The sequence below is a fragment of the Lissotriton helveticus genome, chromosome 8, assembly GCF_964261635.1.
Source record: "Lissotriton helveticus chromosome 8, aLisHel1.1, whole genome shotgun sequence".
Lineage (NCBI taxonomy): Eukaryota > Metazoa > Chordata > Amphibia > Caudata > Salamandridae > Lissotriton > Lissotriton helveticus.
This window is the reverse complement of record NC_136069.1, coordinates 153,662,028-153,688,622: the sequence shown is the minus strand read 5'-3', so window position 1 is coordinate 153,688,622 and position 26,595 is coordinate 153,662,028. Positions and strand designations below refer to the sequence as shown.

The 26,595-nt window shown below is 45.3% G+C and overlaps 1 protein-coding gene across 2 annotated transcripts in view; it reads right to left on the bottom strand.

Annotated features, from left to right (window-relative positions):
* Positions 1–26,063, bottom strand: part of LOC144772458 (uncharacterized) — a 43,930-nt gene extending 17,867 nt beyond the window's left edge. Inside the window, exons 1-2 of one of the 2 annotated variants that reach the window (XM_078656795.1) lie at positions 25,737–26,063; positions 23,539–23,685 (exon numbers count right to left, since the gene is read on the bottom strand). In XM_078656795.1, coding sequence (XP_078512921.1) covers positions 23,539–23,685; positions 25,737–25,998 — 409 coding nt within the window. In that variant the 5' untranslated portion in view covers positions 25,999–26,063. The remainder of the gene's footprint in view (positions 1–23,538; positions 23,686–25,736) is intronic. The other variant, XM_078656793.1, reaches the window with a different exon arrangement.
* Between the last annotated feature and the right edge of the window lie 532 nt (positions 26,064–26,595).

Below are 26,595 nucleotides of genomic sequence, written 5' to 3'. Positions count from 1 at the left end.
GAACATTTAATTTAATTTTAACTCCCTGGTAAATGGTACTTCAAATTCCGAAGGCCTGTAAATATAATGCCATTATTGGGCCTGTAGCACCCATTGTGCCATCCCCTAAAGTAGCACTTTAAAACATGTCTCAGGCCTGCCAAGAAGCCTGTAGTGCAGATTGATTTTAACTGCTATTTTGACCTAAGTACATCTTTTGTCAGCCTAAACCTTCCTTTTTAATTCTTATAAGTCATTCTGCCAACATCTTGGGCAAGGTGCATGGTTTTTAAAAAGTAGAACATGTGGGTTTACGTTTTATATGTCCTTGCAATGAAAACCTTTCTTTCCCATGGCTAACACTGGATGACTTTATCTCTCATGGCTATCACTGGATTACCATATAACCTTTAATAAAGTGCTAACTCCAGATTGGGAGCAGCAAAATAAATATTTCTCATAATCTAAAGTCCCCTTTAACAGTTATGTTGGATCCTAAGTGGACACAATGGGCCATCGCAGCAGGAGGGCGCAGGGAGAATATGTACCCAGCCCATATTACATTTCTAAGGGCCATGCCTGCAGCACACATAAAGGTCTGCCCTTTATTTGTCCCCTTGGATTTGTCCCAGTAGACAGGAGCCAAATGCAGGAAGGACAGAAGAACTTGACAGAACTATTTTGGGTGGGGCCAAAGGATTGGCCCTCACACAAAGGCTGGCACTGGGGATAAACCCAACATCAGAACACTCCTGGACCTGTAGAAGATTCAGGAGGACTGCCCTGCTGCCAGAAGGACTGCTCTGCTGCTTTTGGAACTGCCTTTCTGCTTGAAGCACTGCCTTGCTGCTAAGAAGGAATATTGGATTTGCTTGCCTTACACTCAGGCTACCCATAGTGACTCCATATCTTCAGCAATGATCAAATCTTCACGCTACAGCGAAGACTGTCAGCAATGCAGGCCCTACTCTTTGTGCCCAAAGCCTCAACCTCGCAGCCCTCTCCAACACGAATAGAAACTCTTCATGCCAGACTTAAAAAGATAACTTTTCACTGAGACTAACATGGTTCCTGTATCCTGCCAACACTCCATCACAGCTGGCCTGAACTTGTGAGCTCCACCCTGTCTAACGCGACCAGAAAACCTCGAGTGGTGCTTGGAGTCTCTCAGCACAGGGCCAGGGTTTAACTAGAGTGGAACATTAACTCTATTCTTAGTTGAAAACCCCTGATTACGAAAAATGGGAAAATGTACAAAGGGCCATCTCTGGGCTACATGACTTTTCCAGACGCATTGGGCAGAAGTCCCCTAAACTTTTATTAGATATATATATATATATATATATATATATATATATATATATATATATATATATATATATATATATATATTTAACACACAAGGATTGCCCCTTAGAGAATGGCCACAGGGAAAGAGTCTCTCGTGCGCTGTGGATTGCAGCACATGTGCCATTCAGCGTCTCTCACACCAAACAGCTCGACGCGTTTCAAACCGAAGTCCTTGTTCACGAGCCACAATGAAAAAGAGCAACAACAGCTGTAGGATACACCGCTTTATTTAAATGATAGTTCTGCCCATGTGGGCGTGTCACTTAGGCGCTGTGCCTACTGGTACTTGCAGTGCTCCTTTAAAGTATTGTCCAAGTGGATGCTGATGCGTGCTAAATTCATTCCATTAAGACACCTCAGTGGGCTGGGGAAACACTGGATGTTGCATGGGAGCACTGCAAGTACCAGTAGGCACAGCGCCTAAGTGACACGCCCACATGGGCGGAACTATCATTTAAATAAAGCGGTGTATCCTGCAGCTGTTGTTGCTCTTTTTCATTGTGGCTCGTGAACAAGGACTTCGGTTTGAAACGCGTCGAGCTGTATGGTGTGAGAGACGCTGAATGGCACATGTGCTGCAATCCACAGCGCACGAGAGATTCTTTCCCTGTGGCCATTCTCTAAGGGGCAATCCTTGTGTGTTAAATTGAATGCGGCCGGCGCGGTCGCGAGAATGGCCCGCCGCGGTGCGGATCTGCGGTGTCTAGACTTCTGGATGCCGACTCAGAGGGATAAAGACTCGGACTGTTGGAGTTCATATAAGCAGCCCATGCAACATCCAGTGTTTCCCCAGCCCACTGAGGTGTCTTAATGGAATGAATTTAGCACGCAACAGCATCCACTTGGACAATACTTCAAAGGAGCACTGCAAGTACCAGTAGGCACAGCGCCTAAGTGACACGCCCACATGGGCGGAACTATCATTTAAATAAAGCAGTGTATCCTGCAGCTGTTGTTGCTCTTTTTCATTGTGGCTCGTGAACAAGGACTTCGGTTTGAAACGCGTCGAGCTGTATGGTGTGAGAGACGCTGAATGGCACATGTGCTGCAATCCACAGCGCACGAGAGATTCTTTCCCTGTGGCCATTCTCTAAGGGGCAATCCTTGTGTGTTAAATTGAATGCGGCCGGCCCGGTTGCGAGAATGGCCCGCCACGGTGCGGATCTGCGGTGTCTAGACTTCTGGATGCCGACTCAGAGGGATAAAGACTCGGACTGTTGGAGTTCATATAAGCAGCCCATGCAACATCCAGTGTTTCCCCAGCCCACTGAGGTGTCTTAATGGAATGAATTTAGCACGCAACAGCATCCACTTGGACAATACTTCAAAGGAGCACTGCAAGTACCAGTAGGCACAGCGCCTAAGTGACACGCCCACATGGGCGGAACTATCATTTAAATAAAGCGGTATATCCTGCAGCTGTTGTTGCTCTTTTTCATTGTGGCTCGTGAACAAGGACTTCGGTTTGAAACGCGTCGAGCTGTATGGTGTGAGAGACGCTGAATGGCACATGAGCTGCAATCCACAGCGCACGAGAGATTCTTTCCCTGTGGCCATTCTCTAAGGGGCAATCCTTGTGTGTTAAATTGAATGCGGCCGGCCCGGTCGCGAGAATGGCCCGCCGCGGTGCGGATCTGCGGTGTCTAGACTTCTGGATGCCGACTCAGAGGGATAAAGACTCGGACTGTTGGAGTTCATATAAGCAGCCCATGCAACATCCAGTGTTTCCCCAGCCCACTGAGGTGTCTTAATGGAATGAATTTAGCACGCAACAGCATCCACTTGGACAATACTTCAAAGGAGCACTGCAAGTACCAGTAGGCACAGCGCCTAAGTGACACGCCCACATGGGCGGAACTATCATTTAAATAAAGCGGTGTATCCTGCAGCTGTTGTTGCTCTTTTTCATTGTGGCTCGTGAACAAGGACTTCGGTTTGAAACGCGTCGAGCTGTATGGTGTGAGAGACGCTGAATGGCACATGTGCTGCAATCCACAGCGCACGAGAGATTCTTTCCCTGTGGCCATTCTCTAAGGGGCAATCCTTGTGTGTTAAATTGAATGCGGCCGGCCCGGTCGCGAGAATGGCCCGCCGCGGTGCGGATCTGCGGTGTCTAGACTTCTGGATGCCGACTCAGAGGGATAAAGACTCGGACTGTTGGAGTTCATATAAGCAGCCCATGCAACATCCAGTGTTTCCCCAGCCCACTGAGGTGTCTTAATGGAATGAATTTAGCACGCAACAGCATCCACTTGGACAATACTTCAAAGGAACACTGCAAGTACCAGTAGGCACAGCGCCTAAGTGACACGCCCACATGGGCGGAACTATCATTTAAATAAAGCGGTGTATCCTGCAGCTGTTGTTGCTCTTTTTCATTGTGGCTCGTCAACAAGGACTTCGGTTTGAAACGCGTCGAGCTGTATGGTGTGAGAGACGCTGAATGGCACATGTGCTGCAATCCACAGCGCACGAGAGATTCTTTCCCTGTGGCCATTCTCTAAGGGGCAATCCTTGTGTGTTAAATTGAATGCGGCCGGCCCGGTCGCGAGAATGGCCCGCCGCGGTGCGGATCTGCGGTGTCTAGACTTCTGGATGCCGACTCAGAGGGATAAAGACTCGGACTGTTGGAGTTCATATAAGCAGCCCATGCAACATCCACTGTTTCCCCAGCCCACTGAGGTGTCTTAATGGAATGAATTTAGCACGCAACAGCATCCACTTGGACAATACTTCAAAGGAGCACTGCAAGTACCAGTAGGCACAGCGGCTAAGTGACACGCCCACATGGGCGAAACTATCATTTAAATAAAGCGGTGTATCCTGCAGCTGTTGTTGCTCTTTTTCATTGTGGCTCGTGAACAAGGACTTCGGTTTGAAACGCGTCGAGCTGTATGGTGTGAGAGACGCTGAATGGCACATGTGCTGCAATCCACAGCGCACGAGAGATTCTTTCCCTGTGGCCATTCTCTAAGGGGCAATCCTTGTGTGTTAAATTGAATGCGGCCGGCCCGGTCGCGAGAATGGCCCGCCGCGGTGCGGATCTGCGGTGTCTAGACTTCTGGATGCCGACTCAGAGGGATAAAGACTCGGACTGTTGGAGTTCATATAAGCAGCCCATGCAACATCCAGTGTTTCCCCAGCCCACTGAGGTGTCTTAATGGAATGAATTTAGCACGCAACAGCATCCACTTGGAAAATACTTCAAAGGAGCACTGCAAGTACCAGTAGGCACAGCGCCTAAGTGACATGCCCACATGGGCGGAACTATCATTTAAATAAAGCGGTGTATCCTGCAGCTGTTGTTGCTCTTTTTCATTGTGGCTCGTGAACAAGGACTTCGGTTTGAAACGCGTCGAGCTGTATGGTGTGAGAGACGCTGATTGGCACATGTGCTGCAATCCACAGCGCACGAGAGATTCTTTCCCTGTGGCCATTCTCTAAGGGGCAATCCTTGTGTGTTAAATTGAATGCGGCCGGCCCGGTCGCGAGAATGGCCCGCCGCGGTGCGGATCTGCGGTGTCTAGACTTCTGGATGCCGACTCAGAGGGATAAAGACTCGGACTGTTGGAGTTCATATAAGCAGCCCATGCAACATCCAGTGTTTCCCCAGCCCACTGAGGTGTCTTAATGGAATGAATTTAGCACGCAACAGCATCCACTTGGACAATACTTCAAAGGAGCACTGCAAGTAGCAGTAGGCACAGCGCCTAAGTGACACGCCCACATGGGCGGAACTATCATTTAAATAAAGCGGTGTATCCTGCAGCTGTTGTTGCTCTTTTTCATTGTGGCTCGTGAACAAGGACTTCGGTTTGAAACGCGTGGAGCTGTATGGTGTGAGAGACGCTGAATGGCACATGTGCTGCAATCCACAGCGCACGAGAGATTCTTTCCCTGTGGCCATTCTCTAAGGGGCAATCCTTGTGTGTTAAATTAAATGCGGCCGGCCCGGTCGCGAGAATGGCCCGCCGCGGTGCGGATCTGCGGTGTCTAGACTTCTGGATGCCGACTCAGAGGGATAAAGACTCGGACTGTTGGAGTTCATATAAGCAGCCCATGCAACATCCAGTGTTTCCCCAGCCCACTGAGGTGTCTTAATGGAATGAATTTAGCACGCAACAGCATCCACTTGGACAATACTTCAAAGGAGCACTGCAAGTACCAGTAGGCACAGCGCCTAAGTGACACGCCCACATGGGCGGAACTATCATTTAAATAAAGCGGTGTATCCTGCAGCTGTTGTTGCTCTTTTTCATTGTGGCTCGTGAACAAGGACTTCGGTTTGAAACGCGTCGAGCTGTATGGTGTGAGAGACGCTGAATGGCACATGTGCTGCAATCCACAGCGCACGAGAGATTCTTTCCCTGTGGCCATTCTCTAAGGGGCAATCCATATATATATATATATATAGCTTAATGTGTTCCAATGGGCAGCATGGCTTTTATTCCATTTTTGTCATCCCACTTTTATTGTGGTTCTCTGTATGGTATAAGGAAAGGAATGACATTTTAACATGCACATTCTTTATTTATTTATGTAAAACATTTATAAAACGCACTGTGACCATAATGGTATCCGAAACCGGTCCCAGGATGCTTGTTTCCGGTCCAGGGAAGACATGGCTTGGCAGTTCGGGCTGGACTGTTCCCATGAGACACAGGGTCAGACTGATTTGCATATAGCCATGTCTGAACTGGGGTGGCTGAACTAAAGAATGTTGATGGATTAAACCCAGATCAGTTGACTGGGGGTGAGTGTTTGATTTGTTCAAACGCTCCGTCCATCATCCCCTTTTTTATGGCTTTGTTCGCCCTAAGTGTGGCAGGGTATGCTCAGACGTGAGTCCCTTTCAATTAAATTGACAAAAACTAAGTCCCGCGTTTGTGTCTCCTCGGACTCCTCGACCGTTGTTGGCACCCCCTGTCCCAGCCTCAGAGTCCAGGGCCGTCAATCTTGTAGCATGAGCGGCGTGTGCGAGCGCTACCAATGACGGCCCTGTAGTGATATTTTGGCCAGCCATCGCGATTAGAACGTAGCAGTGACACGTTACGCGCTTCACCGCTACGCTCTCGTGAGGAGTCAATTCTGGCCTGGGGCAGTGCTTGATGCTTGCAGGCAGCTTTGGGCGTTTTGCTGGCAGGCTCTCTGGACATCACTCACTATAGAAGAGGTATGGTAACAGAATACTACGCACTATATATTGTGGTATACAAATATTATAACATAAATGTAGGCAACCAAAACATCGACATGGTAAGTACATAACGTTTTAATGTAGGTTTACTATACATGATTCTTCATATATTAGAGGTCTTCAAGCTGGGGATGGAGTGCTGGTAGGTGTGAAGTGAAGTCAGCGTGAGCAGCAGGCTCTGGCCAATAGAAGCAAGCAGAGCACAGACCAATGCCATCATGTAAAAAAGCGCAGTGATTTTAGTTGAGAGATAAGAGTGGAGGTGTGAATCCTTCCATAATGGGTAATCAGTAATTGTTTTATCACTCATGTCCTGACACGGAGTAAGTGTTAAAGGAGGTGGGGGCTCCAACACCTCATTCCCTCATTCCGAGAAAGAATCACAATGTTAACAGCACTTAGGAGGACAGGATTTAAACATCATAATGTATCCAAATAGAGCGGTCAAAGGAATAACTCTGAATTAAGAAATGTGATGGCTTATGATTCACCAGTAATCTATCGCCAGTGGAAGGTGAGTTTCTATACCTTATAACAGTACGCTTTTTGTGCACAAAAACTCAAGAAATGGGCTGATGCAAAGCCATGTCCAAGTGTAAAGTCCTAATTTTAATTCACAGAATTAGGTTTGCGGGAGTACTACCCTGGTAAATTGCATTTGCTAAAGCGGACGTTTTGCCAATATGGTGTAATTATTGGTAATGCAGTAATATGGTTACGGAATGGCCAATTGGGTGTGCCGTGGCGGTCTACCTGAAATACAAAGTATGAACCCTCAAGCCCATGGATTTGTGGGTGTCCAGAGCAGAACATAGAGAATTGTCATTGTCCTCCTTTGCACAGGACAACCGTTTTTAAACAAACATTCTCTCAGTGATGTTTATTACAACTTACACAGAAGATGTCCTATGAAAAAGTACAATACTGCGCTATAAGGAGAAAGTCTAAAGACATAATAACCAACAAGGTGCAGTGACCCATTTGTAGAATTGTACAACGAACGCTGAATCTTTGCAACTAGGAAACACTAGAACTGGAGGTACCAAGAGTGGAGCAAGACTTGAGCTTGTAGAGTTAGAACAGAACTGGAACTTGTGAACTGCAGCAGACTGGAGCTTTCAGAACTAAAGAAGAATTAGAGCATTGGAATGTTGAGAGCTCCATTAAAGACAAATAGGTGCTCCGGGCTTCAACTGGCTGACAGCAGCCTAGAGAGCAACACTCCAATGTTTTGTTTCATTTCATAGATGTTGCTGTGAATAAAGGCCACTCAAAGCCAGAGGGGATTTAAACACCCTTTGGCTCCGAGAGGTCTTTGTTTTTACACATTTAGAACATTTTGCCCTCTAGTGGCAGAATGTTTAATAGCTTTAGAGTCCTCCATAGAGGGCTCTACTGGCCATTAAAGGTCCGCTCCCTTGTTAAAGGCCCTTGCGGCCTTTACCGCTGGAGCGGGCCTTTAATGACTGGTAGAGCCCACTACGGAGGGCTCTAAGGCTATATTAGAGCTTCCAGGATAGAAGAAGAAATACAGCCAGATTCATCAAGCCCAAAACGGCTCGCAAAGGGCCAGATTCTGAGAATCTGGCCCTTTGCGAGCGCTATTTTTGCATTTGGGATTCACCATCCCAAATGCAAAAATCGCATTTTTAGAAATCGCTAAATTGCGAATAATTGCATTTAAGGAATCTCAATTTGAGATTCCTTAAATGCAATTCATGAACCATTTTAAATTTGCGAATTCGTAATCTGGGGCCGCTATTTACCGCGAAGTCTGACTACGTGGTAAACAGCGAAAACTTAGAAAAATGCACTTTAGTGCATTTTTCTAAGTTGTATGTTACACACACATATGTCCTTTGGACATGTCTGTGCGCAACACCAGTGTACATTACCATTTATGGGGTGCTACAGGGTGTCCTATGGACACCCTGGCACCCTTGAAATCGCTTCCTTATTTGCGTTTCGCTAATTGTTAATCGCAAATAAGGAATAACTCCCCATTCATTCCTATGGGCCTTAAGGCCCATAGGAATGAATGGGAAAGCCATTCCTTATTTACGATTCGCAATTAGCGAATCGCAAATAAGGAAGCAGTAGAAATCGCAAAAAATATTGCGATTTCTACATGAATCCCGTTTTGCGAGTCTTTAATAGCGATTCCTTAATAATCGCTATTAAGGACTCGCAAAACATGACAATTATGAATCTGGGGGATAGATCTTACAAGAGCGGCATAGAATGGCATCTTCCTTTACTGGAGCTGATCTGGACCAAGAGTTAAGAAATCACATCAGAGTGAAGCTGGATGAGTTGTAAAGCATGTTAGCACTAGACAAAGGCTCTATATATGCAGACTGAACAACAACCACCTGAGACAAAAAGGATGGTCTGCAAAATGAGCATTGTGAAATACAGTACAAAAATGTACTACTAAAGATGAACCAGCCAGACATTAATCTTGCTATGGGCAAAGTCACCTACCAGCGGCTCTGATTCCCTTTGATTGGAGGGGGTCTCAGGTGCCCTAAAAGTAGATGTGAGCCCTGCTATATCTGTAGATTTGGGCAACAATCTAAAGCAAACCATCTAGAGAAAGGCGGAGCACAGATCACACTTGTAGATGTTAGGATTGCCTGCATGGGTCTGTATAACCACAAGGTTCATGGCTGCCCCGGAAGGGAGTCAAGGGAGCTGGGAGCCTGGAAGATTGACCCAGGCAGCTGCCAAGAATAGCAGGGAGAAGGGGCAGCCAGCCCCTGAAATCTCCACAGTCCAGGTTGATAGAGAAACTGAGGAGGATGCTCCCGAGCCTACCATGGAGGGCATTACACCCTAGGAGCCCTGACTGGGCACATCATAGAGGAATTCTGCAAAGCACAGAAGGAGTACCCCACTCCAGAGGGCTTGACGTAGCAAGCTGAGGGCAGGGAGCAAGTGATATCTCTGGAGATCTCCTTATCTATTGGGGGAATTACTTCCTTTACAGTGAGCCTAAGGGCAGCCGGTGTGCAGGTGGTCCTCCAGGATTACAGGTCTTCCTAATGGGGCTGGCTCATGATATCCCACTTGCAGGACATCTGGAGAAAGACAAGGCCTTCGCCAGTCTTGTCCCCTACTTCTATTTGCCCTGGATGAGGACGGATTCAGATGCATTCTGTAGGTCTTGCCTCACCTGCCAAGCCAGTAGAAAAGCAGGGAAAACGCATTATGCTCCCCTGATTCCCTTGTCTGTCATTGGAACTGGCTATAAAAGGGTTGGCATCAATGCTGTTAGTCTCTTTGGTCTCAAGACGGCTATATGCAACAGGTTCATCCTAGTCTTGGTGGACTACACCACCCGCCACCCAAAGGACATTCCACTGAAGTCAGTGACTGTACCTGCGTTGGCCAGGGTCTTGATGGGAATTTTTACCTGGGTGGGGTTTCTAAAGAAGTAGTGTCTGACAGAGGCACTAACCTCATGTCAGTGCAGTCCATGTGGGATGAATGTGGAATGACTTACACATTTTCCACACCCTATCACCCCCTGATAATGGGCCTACCTGAGTCTACAAGGCATAAGTTGGATGTCCTCTTGCCATGCCTACTATTTGCCTACAGGGAGGTGCCATAATAGAGGATTGGGATTAGCCCCTTTCAACTCCTCTTTGGGCACCCTGTTAGGGGGCCCTCTCAGACTTGTGGGAGAGAGGTAAAAGCAATCTATCAAGAAGCCCCCTCAGGATGTAGTCAGATACATTCTTGCTCTCTGCAACCAGTTGCAGCACTTCTGGAGAAAGGCAAAAGATAATCTTGAGACCAGTTAAGAATTCATGAAACTCTGGTATAACCACACTGCCACTCTGATAGAATTTCAACCTGCCAGAAAGTGAGGGTTATGGAGCCTGTGGAGCCCCAAGCTCTCCAGGACTGCCGGACATGTCCATATAAGTTGAAGAAGCAAACACAGGGGTTGAATCTACCTGGTGGATCTCAAGACCCCTAAAAAAAGTCTTACGGGTGCTCCACATCAACTGCCTCCAACCACACTGTGAGAAGTCTGAAATGACTATGCTCCTGGTGACTGATGATGGGGTGATTAAGAAGAGCAAGTCTCTCCTTGACTTCCTGTCTGGCCAGGAACATGATGGGTTAGTAGAGGGTGTTAATCTCCCCTTTACCTTGACCCAGAATTGTAGAGCAACTGCCACCAGTTGCTGGGACGGTTCGCCTCACTGTTCTTCCTCAGCCCTGGGCATACACAACTATGTACTCACAGCATAGACAAAAGAGACAGCCCGGGTTCCAAAAATAAGATTTAGAGGCTGTGAGATAAGGTGAGGTCCAGTATCAAGGAGAAAGTCTCCAAGAGGCTGGTGTTAAGGGTAATTGAGCCTTCCAACAGTTTCTGGTTCAGCTGTGTGATGCTCCTATCCAAGGCTGCCCCACGGGCACTACTCAAGAATTCTGTTCTTTGTGGACTACCAAGGACTTAATTCTGTCACTAAGACTGACACACACCTCATTCCGAGCTGATGAGCTCATAGACAGGCTGGGTGGTGTCAAGTTTTGCAGTACTTTTGATCTCACATCAGGGTACTGGAAGATTGCTCGGACTGAGGTGGCAAAACAGTGGTCTGCATCCTCGACTGTGGAAGGCCACTTCCAGTTCAGGGTTATGCCCATGGCTTAAAGAAGGCCACACCACCTTCCAGAGGTTTGTCAACAGGGTGCTAGCTGGGAAGGAGGAACTCTGTGCCACATACATATACAACATTGCTGTTTTTAGCTCCAGCTGGGAGGAACACCTCTACCACCTCCAGGAGGTGCTTCAAACCCTGCAGCAGGAGAGCCTGACTTACAAGGCTAGTAAGTGTCAGATAGGGCAGAGTTATGTGGTGTATCTGAGCCACATGGTGGGCGGTGGCAAGGCACAGCCCCTTCAGGACAAAATTGAGAATACCCTGGCAACCCCCTAAAACACAGACTGGGATGAGGGCCTTCCTAGGCCTCACAGGATATTAAAGGAGGTTTATTAAGGGATATGGCACCATTGTTGCCTCCTTACCTGAGCTGACTTCCAAAAATCAGCCCAGAAAGGTGATCTGGACAGAGGAAGCCGTGTGTACAACACTTGTACTCAGGACCAACAGAATGACTCCAAGGTCTAGTCTCTTGTAACCAACACCTGAGCTCTGCAATTGTGAGTCCTACCCAGCCAAGTGGTGCCACCCCAGTCCTGGACCCTTGTAAGTGGACCTGAAGGAGCTCTTCCAGCCCATCAGTGGACTAAGCAGAACCAACACATCTCCTCTGCTACACAGCACAACCCTGAGCAGAACACACACATTGCCTCTGTTGTGTGGAGGTACCCATTGCAAGGGCTTTACATCACCACAACAGACCACAATCTCAACGGAGCTACCACTGCATGACACATGCCTGCCATAGGCCCTCCCATTACAAGCCTCTTGATGACCGCATCCTCGACAACGACGCATGACTTTGCAACGCAAGCCCCGCAACACATCCTCGTCGCAAGACTACACATTGCAAGCCCTCTTGTTGATGGCCTCCTTGATGATGATGTGGGACCTTGCATCACAGCCTCATAGCTCCCCGTACCAACTCTTCATAACGCATCCCTGATCCATATCTCGCATCAACTCGGGTGAGCAGCGCATCCTCGACATGGGACCTCACAACTCTCCAAAACTCTTGTTCAGTGGGCCTAACTGGGCCCTGTAGCCAGCGAATGCTTTATCACAGTCAGCTGAAACTTGTGGCTTTATCCCAATCCGGACAAAGATAGTCACAGTTGGCGCTTTGGGCCTTTTGATGGTATTTTCACTGACATTTCTATACTTGTATATCTCCGGCTCCACTAATTGATTTTTTGTCGCTTTGGTCTTGATTTGTTAATTAAAAATTACTCCTTTTTTCTAATTTGGTGTAAGATTCTTCTTGTGTAGTACCTTTATACCCTGCATTGGCTCCCTGTAAGGAAACATTTTTCTTAGGATTCCAGTGCTGATTCATTGTGCTCAATGGCCCAAGTTAGCTGTCCACCAGATTCCATTTCAAGTGCCCTGCTAGGAACCTATGGACCTCGAATAGGACCTTAGCCAAGGTTCCTAGAATTCTTCACGCTAGGTTTGGGGGTTGTTCTTTCTCCTTCCTTGGTCTCTTCAAGTGGGAAAAAAGAAGTTAAAAACATGGCTTGTCTCCCAGACTGAACTGAAAGACTAATGCAGGGACATTCCTAGGAGCATCTGTGGGTTCTATAAATCCACCTCATCTTTGTTCTTTCACTTTAATACTGTTTGAAGTGTTGAACAAATGTTTTACACATTGCCTCTGAACTATGTCTGACTGCTTCGTACCAAGCTACCTGAGGGATGAGCTGAGGTCAATTTAGGGTTTGCTTGTGACTTCATCCTCATAAGGATTGTGATTTCTGTTTGAATAGGGTTTCACCTCCCCCTTAAGCAATAACCCAATTTCTTCCAGGAGATATGAGATTTTCAAGTTTAAATAAAAAATAGTGCCAAAAGGCCTCAATCACCAATCATGGTCATCTGGTTGCACTTGACTAGCACCTAGGAGTGAGATACGGCTGACTACATTGAAGCACAGGTTGGACACAGAAAGCCGGTTTCCCCCAGTAAGAAGTTTCAACTTCAGACTTAGGGCCTAATTACCACGGGCCCCACCCGGAGGTCTCTAGATGAAAGGAGGCTGCTTGCAGCCCCAAGAGTCAGTTTCTGACAGTGGTTTCATGTCAGACAGACCGATTTGGAAAGCTGTCCGAATCACACATTGTAAGAAGTCGGTCAGAAACGCGGTCCATTAACCAGTACGACCCGACTCAGGGTCTCTGAATGCCTGTCGGAACTGAGTTTGAAAGACCGAATGATTAGGATTCCAGTGTAATCGGTCAGTCGGAAATGTTTCTGAGTCGGTCAGAAACATAGGTTTTGAAATGGGTTTGAAAAATCCAAATCCGAATGCTGTTTGAAACCTTTCTGAGTGGCATCGTAATTGGGCCCCTTACTCTCTGAAATGGAAGTTAAAATTCCTCAATGGGGAAATGCAGCAGTCTGTACGCGAGGAGTACTCAGTGACTTTGGATAGCCATTGGACAAGGGCCCTGTGAAGCTATTGACTTTTGGTGGGAAAACTCCAAGTGGGAAAAATTAGAATTTTTCACTGAGAGAAGGTCCCTTACCGCCTGAATACTTTAGCGCCATTGCCCTGTAAAGTTTTCTATGTTTTAGCCTTGGCCACTTTTTGGGCTTGCATTCCTCCACCAGGGCAAGGCTACCCCTGTAGGCAAACAGAGCTCCACAAGGCTGCATACTTTCTCCATGAGTTTAAATATGAAGGGAACCCAATTGTAATGTCAGAGACCTTGGGTAGTAGTATGTTACAATTACAAAGTAGTCTCTATCAAGGGAAATTCACACATGAAACCATGAATATAGGCCTGAAATCAGTGCTATATTAAAGCTGTCCAGCTGGACAGAGAATTTAATAATGTTTCACATCATAGAAAACACTAGAATAAAGTGGGGCACAATCCTGCGTCCAACGCAACACATACAACAAAGACAAAACATGAACAGAAATTCACAAATTTACAGAAGAGGCTCAGGCAGGACAAGAAATGCTTGTACCTTGCATAAAGAAATGCAACAAGCACACAATATGTAGAGACACCGTTACACATTAGTAATTATTTCAATTGCGTTTACGGTGCATATAAGGTCGATCCCGTAGAGACAATATTGGGATCATCATCGACATGTGAAAATGACATGCCTGAGGGAATTTAGGCCTGAAAGACAATAGTGAAAGGTAGAAGGGACAAAAGGAAATAGTAAGTAGATCAAAAGGACAGTAGGAACAAATCATCTTTAACTAAGTGGTAGTGAGGGAAAAAGTGGTAAAGCTCTTCCACCCAGACATCATGTACTAGGTGTTGATATAACACACATGCAGGGTGAAAAATGGTAAAAACACAGATAAAAAACAAGGATCTCACTGTGCAATGATGGATCAAGACCTTAAAGTGTTACAGCTTGGTTGCTACCAGGTAAATAGCAGCCTTGCATTTAAGTGCTAAAGCGGCGTGGGTTGAGGTGGGCTAACTGGTTCTAGTGTGGCTTACCAAGTGTAATAGCCAGGGGTATGTAGTGAGGCAAACACGATATTGCCAGAGAGGAAATATTATGGGAGCACGTAGGCATTTTAAGTCACACGAACGTCTGGGCGCTAGTGAAAATATGAAAGTTAATCTACCAGAGGGTTAAGGACTGGTTTATTTTGTGACTTTTGTGGCTAACCCTGACAAGGATTGTGTTTATTTGTTAAATGGGTCTCACAACCCCCCTCATCTAATAATCCACTTTCTCACCAGAGAGATGCAAAAGACATGGGATCTCGGTCAGGACACATCACAGATTAAAATTTAAACGTTGGACAATCAGAAGACCCCTCAATGAAATACGTTGATTTCATCTGCCTTTCCCCATAAATCCGCTGTGGAACTGAGCTTTTAATAGACCAGCTTGAACCAAGTGCCCCATTTACCGGAACGTTAACTTCTTCTAGTTCCTTACTTCTCATCACATCCTCTGAGAAAATGCTGAGAGAGAAATCTAAATTGTTCTGTCTAGGATGACTAAATAACCATTTGTCTTGAATATGGAGAATCCTATCCAGAGGCAAATGTTCTCTCTTGGAGCCAAAGACCATAAGCAGCCTAGCAAAGTGCATGACAGAAAGTAGTAATCGTATCTATGGTCAGGGATATGAGTGTGATGTACCAACTTAAGCAAGCCACACATATGGGCTATGTACATTTGCTCAGTGGCGTCACTAGGGTGATGCGGGGAGTGCGGACCGCACCGGGTGACACCCCATCAAGGGGTGACACCAATCTGGTTAAGCTGGCTCGCTGTGTAACACAAACACAGCTACAGCTCTGCACTGCAGTGCAGCCAGACAGTGCAGCCTCACCTCTACTCTGCTGCTTTGCTTTATTATAGTGCAAGTGCACGGTCATCGGTGCGCACCTGTTTACAAATTAAAATACTGCTGCTGGAGTCAGTGCAGTGCACCTGCGCTGTAGTTTCCCCATCATTTGTTAACTTGGGACTGACTGGAGTCCGGAGAGGCCGAGGTGAGAAATATATCATGTATATTATGAAGTTTAGAAATGTCGTGCCTGGATGTTTTCAAATTCAAATGCAGCCCAGCCCAGGCCATCTAGAATTGTCGCGGCCATAAATTAAAGGGAAAAGAGTGTCTGCCTCGGCACGTGCTGCCTTCTCAAGCTTGTATGTGGGGGCGGTGTTCCCTGGGGGCTGTGTTCAGTAACGGTGAGACAGAGGAGGTGCCGAGGGCCTAAGGCTTTGAGGTTGCGCGCCATGCCCTTTTCAAAGGTGGTGAATATTCCACGATTGATATATCATCACTTTTTGGAGATGAAGTGCTAAAATGTAGTGCTATAATGCAGTGCTTCCCATCACTTGTGTAAATTTGCCTCAATGAAGAGGCATTCGATTCGAAGTTGAAATGATCGATCCTGCATTGATTTATTACAGTCTCTTATAAAATGGGGGTCTAGTTTAAAAAAGCAATCCATAACGAAGATTCTCCTAAATGATCAGAACACATTGCCAGTTAACACCATCGCTTCTATTACAGAGGCCTAAAGGAGATGTAATCCGCTAACTATAGTTATTAGAAAATGAGATCAGTCCGACTGAGTGAGATCAGAAGTTGTACCGTTAGGCTGATGTAAAAAAATATGTTGAACAGAAGAGAAACACAGCATAAATGGGGCAGTGTCCATTCTCCCTAATTCTTCAGGTCCAAACAAGCAGAGTAATGCTTAACCAGCGTGAATGCACTGGACATTGAAACGGATGTAGAAAATCCTTTGTCCCTGCTTTGAAAAAAAGCATGCTGTTCATTCATAGCTAGTTGCAAATTCATAATCTACTGCTAATATGGGTGCAATTTCTTATGTTTTCCCCTCGTCTTCATTTCTTGATTTTGCTCGTGAGAAAGTGTCACTCATAGTCATTGAATGTCACTCAGAATTTCACTGAAATTATGAAAATGTCACACATGGGCAACCTGAAACCTTTGCAGCTATGCACGAGGCACCGCTGAACTTCTTCCTTTAGCAGCATTAACAGTAGTAAACGTCGTTGTGTGGGCAGGCCTCGAGCTGAACGCACATGCGCACTGCTACTCACCAATTAGTGCCGGGGGAGGTAGCCAGCTCAGCGTGCGCTATGTTACGCAAACGAAACAGTCCAATGACTGTTTCGTGAAAAAGCCCGATCCCACCAAAAATAACAGAACTCGCATTGGCTGCTCTGTGCCACCTGGAACCTCACGAAATATTCTACTCAACAAAGCAAGAATTCAGGTAATACACTCAGTCTTTTAGTTCGCTGATTTGCGTGAATATTTTTACATATGCGGTATTGTGACTTAAAATGCGTTAGTGTGACGCGAGATGTGTGACACTTGGCAGGACTGAATGTGGCACACAAACGCAATCAGATCGCATCGCAATCGCATTAGACTCCCAGTCCCCAAGGCCGGCCCAAGACAGTCACAGTGCTATAAAAAGGGAAGGAAGCTTTAAAGACGTGTCAAGGAGCGATTTATTTTCAGAGCTGCCTGGTGTTCGCTATCGCTATATGAAGCATCTGTGTCGGGAGCAGCACCTAGCTTTGTATCAAATCTATTATTGTATGTGCTCCAGGGTTTCTTCTGCTTAGGGAATCCCCTCGGATAAATCAGATATGGAATGAAAAAAAGATGGTGGGCCCAAGGCAGCACTGTGTATTTGGAAGATTTGATGCATGACTGTGTCGGCCTACCTTCTTGGCGGACTCGGAGCGGACTCGGTCCATGCGGTAAGTTGTGAGTGGGTGACACCATGAGTTACCAGCACCGGATGACACCAACCCTAGTGACGCCCTGGCTAATTAATTATGCCAGCGGAGCAGTGGCATTTATTAGTAATTCCGGAATTACTACATTTCTCTAATTCCACCAGTGGAAATAAAATTTCCGCCCACGCTTAATTTAAGGGACCTGAAGCCAACATTGACCCATCTATGTACTAAGGCCAAGGCCACTTTACTTTTGAATGGACTAGTTTTTCACACGTGCCTGGTAAATGCAAATGCCACAATCTCCTGCATCAGAAATGTTAGAATATACATAGGGCATACAGAACCTAATGACTCAGAGGCACCAAGCAAAATAATCTAGAAGCACCAATAACATTGACAAAGTCTCAGCCAACATCTTCCTGAGATGTTGTGATCTTACAGTATTTGAATATGCAATACTTCCTGTCTGGCCGCAATAAAGACAATGCCCTACCAGCTTCCTATACGCTTGTTCTTTGTTCAGCTGAGGCTGGCGAATCATTCCTATTTCTAGAAAATCGAAGGAAGGAACAACAACATGTTTAAGCAGTTTAGATGCTACAAAGCAAGCAAGAAGGATTGAGGCATCCTTTTGTGTTCTGGTTCTCATTTGCTGTTCTGTTCTTCTTCACGTTGTATTTTTTTATCTTTGTGATTAAGACCATAAATTCAGTTGATAAAACATGATGGGTAATATATGTTGATTCATCCTTGATCTCTTCTTGAACCCCTCTTCTTAGTAGTGCCCTCTGGATCCTTTCCACTCAGACTGTACTGGTTGCTATTTTGTTGAACAGCTTAGGATGGTAGGGCATCCATGGTCCCTTGCTATAGGTCAGAGATTGCTTCTACTGCAGAAGCTCCAATATTATGATGCTCAGACAGGTGGAAGGAGGAATAAAAGTTATCCAGAGTGATAGCAGTAATCACAAGGCAATAATTCTAGATAAGCTAAGCCCATGAGGCTACTTCTGAGTATTGCACATTGAATTTGTTCATGATTACACTGCACTGGACAAAATGTAAACCAAAGCATGAAAGTGTTTGGGAATTCTACCACCTTCAGGTGAATCCGATTCAACTTTTGAGCCACTATACAAGCAAAAGATAGCACCAAAAGATGATGTGTGCTCAAGGTTAGCTAAAAACAGCAATATCATTTTCCAGGGTTTGTAGGATTACTGGTTAACCAGAGCTAAAGTGCATATGCTCTCTCCTCTAAACATGGTAAATTTTGCTTATCCACAAATGGCATATTAACTTTATCTGTAAGTCCCTTGCACAGTGCACTATATGTGCCCAGGGCCAGTAAATGAAATGCTACCATGGCTTATCACGCTACCCTATCTGTAGCCCTCTAAACATGGCTCAGTCATGCCATTGCAGAGCCTGTGTGTGCAGTTTTAAACTGCTATTTCGGCCTGGCAAGTTAACCTACTTACCAGGCCCAAATAACTTGTCGGCCAAAACCTTCATTTTTATTACATGTAAGTCACCACTAAGGTACGCCCCATGGGCAGGGCGCAGTGCATTTAAAAAGTATGACATGCACTTGTAAGTTTTACATGTCCTGGTAGTGAAATACCCTTAACTTCGTTTTTCGCAACTTCAAGGATAATCTCTTCCATGGGTTAACATTGGGATTGCCTTAAACACCTTGAAAATGTAATGTCCAATTGAGAGCATATAAAACGTTGGCGTCATGGTGAAGCCAGATTTTAAATTCTAAGGCTGAAAATGCCACTTTTAGAAAGTTAGCATTTTCTCACTTTAACCATTCTGTGCCTATGCCTGTCTCTGAATACACATCTGTTTTGAGTGACAGCTAGGCTTTGTGTATTCCCTTTTGACAGACACAAAAGAGGAGAAAGGGTATGACATTTGCATCCTGATGGCCCATCACCAGGCTGATGGGCCTTCCTGAAGTAGAATGGGAGGGAGGTGCCGACACTTGCACCTGAATAGGGAGGGCTCTGTCTGTACCTACACATAGAGCTGCAGAACCCCCTGTTGTGTGTCTAGAGCCAAGGCAGGCAAGGCAGGGCCATTGTGATCTTCAAAGGCCTTTTTGATGTCTCCCTCACTTCGGCCCATTTCGGTAAAACTATGGCACCCTTGACACGACCAAAAGCGAACTCTGCTGGAACCAAGGACATTCTACCTGGAAGATGAACTGCTGTAGGAGGGACTATCACTTTGCTACTTGCATTGCTGTGTTGGCCTGCTGCCTGCTGCTTCTTGCTTGGGAGTGAGAGGGACAGGATCTGCTCTCTACATCCTTGAACCCTAGATTCTCTAAGGACTTCCTGACTTGCCTCCTGTTCGCCAAAGTTTCAAGGACACAAAGGTCGTCTTGCAACTCTGCTGGTGCTGCTAGCCTTCTGTGAGTCCTACCAATGACTGAGGTGCTCCCTCCAGTCCTGGGCCTCAGAAGTGGGTTCTGCAGTTGTTTTTCTGCACACACCGGTGCATCCACCCAACTGCATGAGAAAACCCAGGTCATTGCTCCTTGACGCAGTACTGGATCAATGACAACATAGGTCCCTACTGGGTGGCTTGACAATGAAGAAGTACCGATTCTATGACACCGTATGTGAGGCACAATGACGACACAGCGCTGAATCTTTGACACTGTCTGCAAGACTCTCTCTGATGCAGGGACCGAACTGCAGGGAAAGTTCTGGCGCATCGAATGCTTTTCTCTATACAAGGTACTTTTTCAGTGGGCCCTGTGCAGGTTCTGTAGCTGGCCTGCCCTCCATCACAGTCGGCCTGAAGTTTGGATTTGTACCAGTCCTTCGCACTGTGTTCACATTTAATATTTAAAAATTCCTATCTCTATATCTACTTATGAGATTTTTGTGTTTTACTGAGATACATATTAGCTATCTTTCTAAGCTTGTATAGAGTCTTTTGTGGTCTTTTCACTGTGTTGCTCTAAGCTAAGTGTTACACGCACTGCTCTGTGCCAAGCTACCAGAGGATGAGCACAGGTTAATTTAGGATGTGTATCTAGCTTACCCAGACTCGGAGTGTGGTCTCTTCTTGGACAGGGTGCACACATCTGCCAACTGGATACCCAATTTCTAACAATTTATTATTCCTAACTACACATCTAGGTACCCTGAAGATAGATATATGGTCATGGTACATACATGTGGAGTTAGGTATATTCAAACTTTGCATACCGATGGGAAATTACCTTCATGATATTGTTGTCCACGATATTCTTGACACAATATTTTGTTCGCATGATATTTTGGACTCAATATTTTGGTCAAACACCTCACCAATGCATCAGTGTTGCAACATATCACGACCTGGATGTAGGAGTCTGTCCTTGATGTGTGTTTCTCCCTCTCTCTCGCACACTTTCTGTTTCTCTGTTTCTTTCTGTTTATCTCTCTGTATCCCTCTCTCTCTCAGTCTCTCTTCCTTCTCTAACATGAGACATGCAGTGCTGGAGCTTTCAAGAGAGAAATGGGACCGAAGCGTGCAGATCAAGATAGGGCAAATAATCCAAAAGCAGGAGCCAGCAGAGGCGTTGTGTTATATTGATACACTAATATGAGACATTTTATATGATGGTACAAGCAAGAGCCAATCTTTGGGACGGAACCACTGACGAGAAAATAGTGTATGACAAATAAGCAAGCAGCCCCATTAAAATCTGTATGCTAGCTTTCTCTCTGACAACCTGCTCATCTCAGAAGAGGTCCTGGTTGAACTATAAATGAATTCGTACAGGCCTGAAATACGTGCAATAAAAAAACAGAGCAATGCGAGGATATCTATCTATTCCAATGTGACTTTATAGACTGGAAATTCTGGTGAAGAATAAGACAGTGAGTTGTTAATATAGTTTCTTTAAATTCTAACATAGAAGTATCTCTTTAATAAGCAAAATGTTTTTGCAAAGCAGCAAAAACAAGCAAGTGTATGCCTTTTTCTGTGAACAGTCGAAACATTGTTACAACCTCAAAGTTAATGCCACCATTTAACCTCGTGAGCGGGAGTAGTAGCACCAGTTATTGCCAGGAGTGATGGAGTTAAAACAGCAGCCTCGCCTGCGGCACTCTTCAGGGCTGATGCCTCTGTAGCCACATTCTGCTCTCTCCTTGGGTCTTAGGGAGCATTCGTTGTTATCTGTTTACAAGAAACTATTTTTGACAATCTGTGCAGTGCTCTAAAAATTAAAGAACAATGATAGATAGATAGATAGATAGATAGATAGATAGATAGATAGATAGATAGATAGATAGATAGATAGATAGATAGATAGATAGATAGATAGATAGAGAGAGATTGATAGACAGACAGACAGACAGACAGACAGACAGACAGACAGACAGACTGACTGACTGACTCACGGACAGACAGACAGACAGACAGACAGAGAGATAGCTAGATAGATAGATAGATAGATAGATAGATAGACAGACAGATAGATAGATAGATAGATAGATAGATAGATAGATAGATAGATAGATAGATAGATAGATAGATAGATAGATAGATAGATAGATAGATAGATAGATAGATAGATAGATAGATAGATAGATAGATAGATAGATAGATAGATAGATAGATAGATAGATAGATAGATAGATATGTAAATGACCCAACCACAGACGAAGGTTAGTTTCTGGCTATAAAACCCTAAAAGTATCTATGTTCTACACATAATTTTAGTAAATTCAAAAGGTCTTGGCTAACAAATACCTAAAAAAGACAAGCAGTCTGACATTGGCTGAAAGAAAGAAGCATTGGGAAAAATAAGGCAATATAGAACGTTTGAAAGCATACACAAAAAATGCAAGAAAGAAGGATGGAAAGAAAGAAAAAATAGAAAGGGAACGTATAGCAGAAAGGCAAGACAAAGCAAAAAACCAAAGAAGGAAAAAATAAGGTAAGTAGAAAGGAATAACAAAAGAAAAAAGGAAGACGAAAGAAAGAAAGAAAGAAAGAAAAAAGAAAGAAAGAAGGGAGGGAGGAAAGAGAAAAAGGTAAGAAAGCAGGAGAGAAAGCAAGCAAGAAAGAAAGAAAGAATGAAAGGAAGGAAGAAAAAGAAAGAATGACAAAGAGATACAGAAAAAGAAAGTGTTGCAAACATAGATCGAGCACACTGATTAGCTTATATTCAAAGTTTGTGTGAGCTGATTTGAAACACTTCAAAAGGAATTTAGCATTAGCAGGAGATGGGATCTGAAAACGCTGGAATGTGCCCTGTGCTAATATATCAAATACCAAGATAGCACTAAAGTTATTATATACTCATGGAGATAGTGATCGAAACACATAAAAGTATGCCTAGTGGGAGCTTTAAAAATGTCTCCCACTCAGCAAAGCTTCAGTGCCTTGAGCATAGACTTTTTGGCAGTAAATCTTCCACCAGGGGAGTGGAGGCCATAGCCTCAGCTGAAGTGGTGCCCATGTAGAACTTTTTTATTTTTTTTGCAGCGTTTTATATAGCGCGAACTAGACCCGAATCAGGTATCAGAGCGCTTTACATAGCACCAGTTACGTTACATGAAGACATACTTTCATTTTTTAGGCACGGGGAGATTAAGTGATTTGCCCAGAATCACAGGAGGTTTTTGGCGTCGTTACCGAGATTCGAACCCAGATCCCCAGGTCCGAGGTCGAGCGCCTTAGCCGTTAGGCCAACCCCTCTCCCCTAACTTTAAATGTATCACGAAGGTTCCTATCATTGGAGGGTTCTCATCACTATGGAGCGGGTAATCCCATTTTGATTGCAAACTAATGCTTGCATCCAAAATGGGATTATACAGTTGCCATGATTCACACATGCCTGCTCCAGTGATTTATGGGGTGCATATTGTGAACATGTGCTGCTCAGGATGGGAAATACCATGACATGGGTGCAAATTGTTAACCCGTTAATTTGTGCTTGCTGTACTAACACAGATCAGCAAGTGAACAATCTGCACTTGCATTTTGTGACCCCACTGTCAGCAAGGCCTAACTAAGGTTCATGTGGTCACTCAGCTCTGTTGGTATCACCATACCCCACTTGCCAACATATTAACATTCATGACTAAGGCTTACCTCCTCTGCGCGAATGAAAGCACCAAGTCGTCCCCGCTACACGAGCACCATAGCAGCACCTCTTCTTGCGGCACTCCCTGGCACTGATGCCCGGATAGCCACACTCTCTTCTTTCCTTCACAGCCACCGAGCATTGCTTGAGATAAGCTGAATTAATAGAAGAGTCAAAAGATAAGAATACACCAATGAAAATAATAAGCATACTATATGTGAAAGTGATTATCACAAACAGAACATAAGGTACTTGTTCTCTTTAGTGAGTGATCCCTTCCATTGTAATTTATTTGTTTTGGATCAGCACTGACATGGCCTCTTTCAACTCTAGTAAATTAGATTGAGATCTCTTCTGTCCAGACCAGTGTGCAGCTACTTAACCACCACTTTTAGTATTAGGCTCGGACAAAAGGTTTTAAAGTGCACAAAGTGAGCACATCAGACACTAAACCCACCTTCATCAGGATCCAACCCTTGGAGGTGCAGCAGACCAATGTATTGGCTGTTCACTGAACGCTCCACTGACTTTATTGGAAAAACAAATCGGTTTCAGACCTCTTAGTTGGTTGCTATTTTGTGCCTAATAAACAAAGATTCATTCCCACACCTGGGGCCATATTACAGAATACCTTGCATGCTCTCTTAGGTTGCATCAGGCACACCTTCCAAACGTTGCGCTCTGTGCTAACACGAAGAGTGAGACGTATTATATTGAATACGCTGCCTCGAGGCAGCCACAACTCCTGCTGTGCTGTGGGCAGTGCGTTCAAGTGAAATATGGAGCGGCTTTGAAGCAGCTCATCCGCGTTTCACAGGGCAGATGGCAACTCTCTTGCACTTCTAAGGGGGATTAGAGTTCCGCTTGTAGGCGGGTGCAATGAATGACTACACCACTGGGAAGGGGATGTATGGGTATGGACCCCATTCCCCCCCCCCCTGATCGCTGCTATCAGGCAGTGCACTGAAAGGGGGCGCACTGTCAGTGCGCCTCCTGACAGCTTCCTTGCCTCTGCGCCCGTGTCTATAATCCAGCGCGAACGCAGAGGCAAAGGCATTCCCACCTTTGCATGCCACCACGTCCCATGCAAATGAGGGAACAACTTCTGGTGATAGCAACAGTACTATATGTGCGCCAGCGCTATCCGTATTACAGAAAGGGCCGCACATGCATGTGCAGCCCTTTCTTTAATACCAAAGTGCCTCGGGGGCGCACAAAGAAGAACTTGACATAAATCGAATGACATTTCAAGAGCAGTACATGGGTCTTAATTACAAGAGGACGATAAAGTTCACACCATCTGGATTTTTGCCTTTACGTTTCCACATATTAAACTTCAGAAATGTAGTGCTTAGGAAGTCCTGGAAAGTATTTAGGAACCGCCAAAATCCACATGTTATGCCCCATTTTTAGAGACAAATTCATAATTTAGTGGTATTTATAGCACTTGGTGTATTCCGAAATTCAGGTATGGGCTTTCACCAGGTGTGATAAATAGTGCCATGTCCTCCAGGATTCTCGTGATCCAGGCCAGAGTGGCTTGTGAAAACACATGATGATGATCAAGTTGTGTTCTGTTCAATATCGGTCTGATAACATGATAGTTGTGATTCCGAGAAGTGGGGGAAATTCAGATCCCTTGTGTACAGATGAGCTTGCACATGGATGGAACACTGAAGAGTCTGTTAATTTTCCAGTGGGAGATTTCACCAGCAAAAACCTGGTGAAGTTTATAATGGGCGAACGCCAGGAAAAAAAAAAGTAAAACTTTGCAGAGTTTGGTGGAATAAATATCGATTTTGCATGTTATGCCTCATTTTTTTTGGGGGGGGCACCTTAAAATAACAGGTACGTGTTGCCTCTGATAAATACCCCACAATGGGCTATGGGTATTTACAGGATGGGGTTAATTCCACCCAACTCATCATTGGACTCCAGGCATAATCCCAGTATGACCTTTAGCTCTTCAGAGGTCAGTACAGTGGGTATCACCACAGATCTTTGCATGGAGTTCAAGTATGAACTTCCTGGTGTCTATTGATTGGTACACAGCCTTTACTCTTGTCTCCTCATAGTCAGCAGGAACCATAAAAAGCACACCTAGCAGAAAGCACGGAAATCTCAAGCTCGTCCCATCTTGCCACCAGGAGCTGAAAAAATGCACCCAGCAGGAACAACGGAGATATTATACGAAAGAGGCACTCACATTGCTCGACGCTCTCTTCTTCCGCACTTGGTTGTTCTGCACTGTCTTCTTCCGCACTTGGAGCCTCTGCACTGTCTTCTTCCGCACTTGGTTGTTCTGCACTCTCTTCCTCCACACTTGGTGGTTCTACACTGTCTTCTTCCGCACTTGGTGATTCTAAACTCTCCTTTCCTGGTCTGTGTAGTGCTGAGTTATGTTTTTGCGAAGTGGCCATTCCAATGGCAAGGACAATCGCCAGCAGCAGCAACGTCTTGACTGACATGGTGAGGGGTGAATGACCAGTAAGAGACTGCAGTAAACGCCTGGGACTCTCACCTCGGGTTGCTGGGGTCTGTTTTTATAATAGATCCCTGTTTGTTTTAAAGCCTTGGGGAATATTTGCCTAGGGAAGATATCCCTGCACGGTTCCTCACACCCATCATTAAGGCTTGGCCAGATACAAGAGCAGGGCAATGCATGGCCTGATTAATGTCTGCGATCGATTGAGCAGCCTCCGCAGGACTGATGCCACTGTTTGATCTGGGCCTACAGCAAACAAGGACACCCTCATATCCTGATGAATCGAAACGAACACTATCATTAAAGCACACGCACATCACAGCAATAGACATCCCTCCCTGTTCGGTAGAACTTCAGTCATTATTTAATTTATTTCCCTGGTAAAGGAAGAGCTAAATGCGACTGTGACGTATACACGTTGTACGTGTCATTCTCTGTCATGTGAATACACTTTGGCAATTACCTCATTGCAATGTTTTAATGCTTAGTTCACCAGAAATGGAAACAGTGCACAGTGGTACAGATTGTGTTTACTGGGGTGTTCTGGATGATATGCCACTCTTACTAATAGTGCACTAGT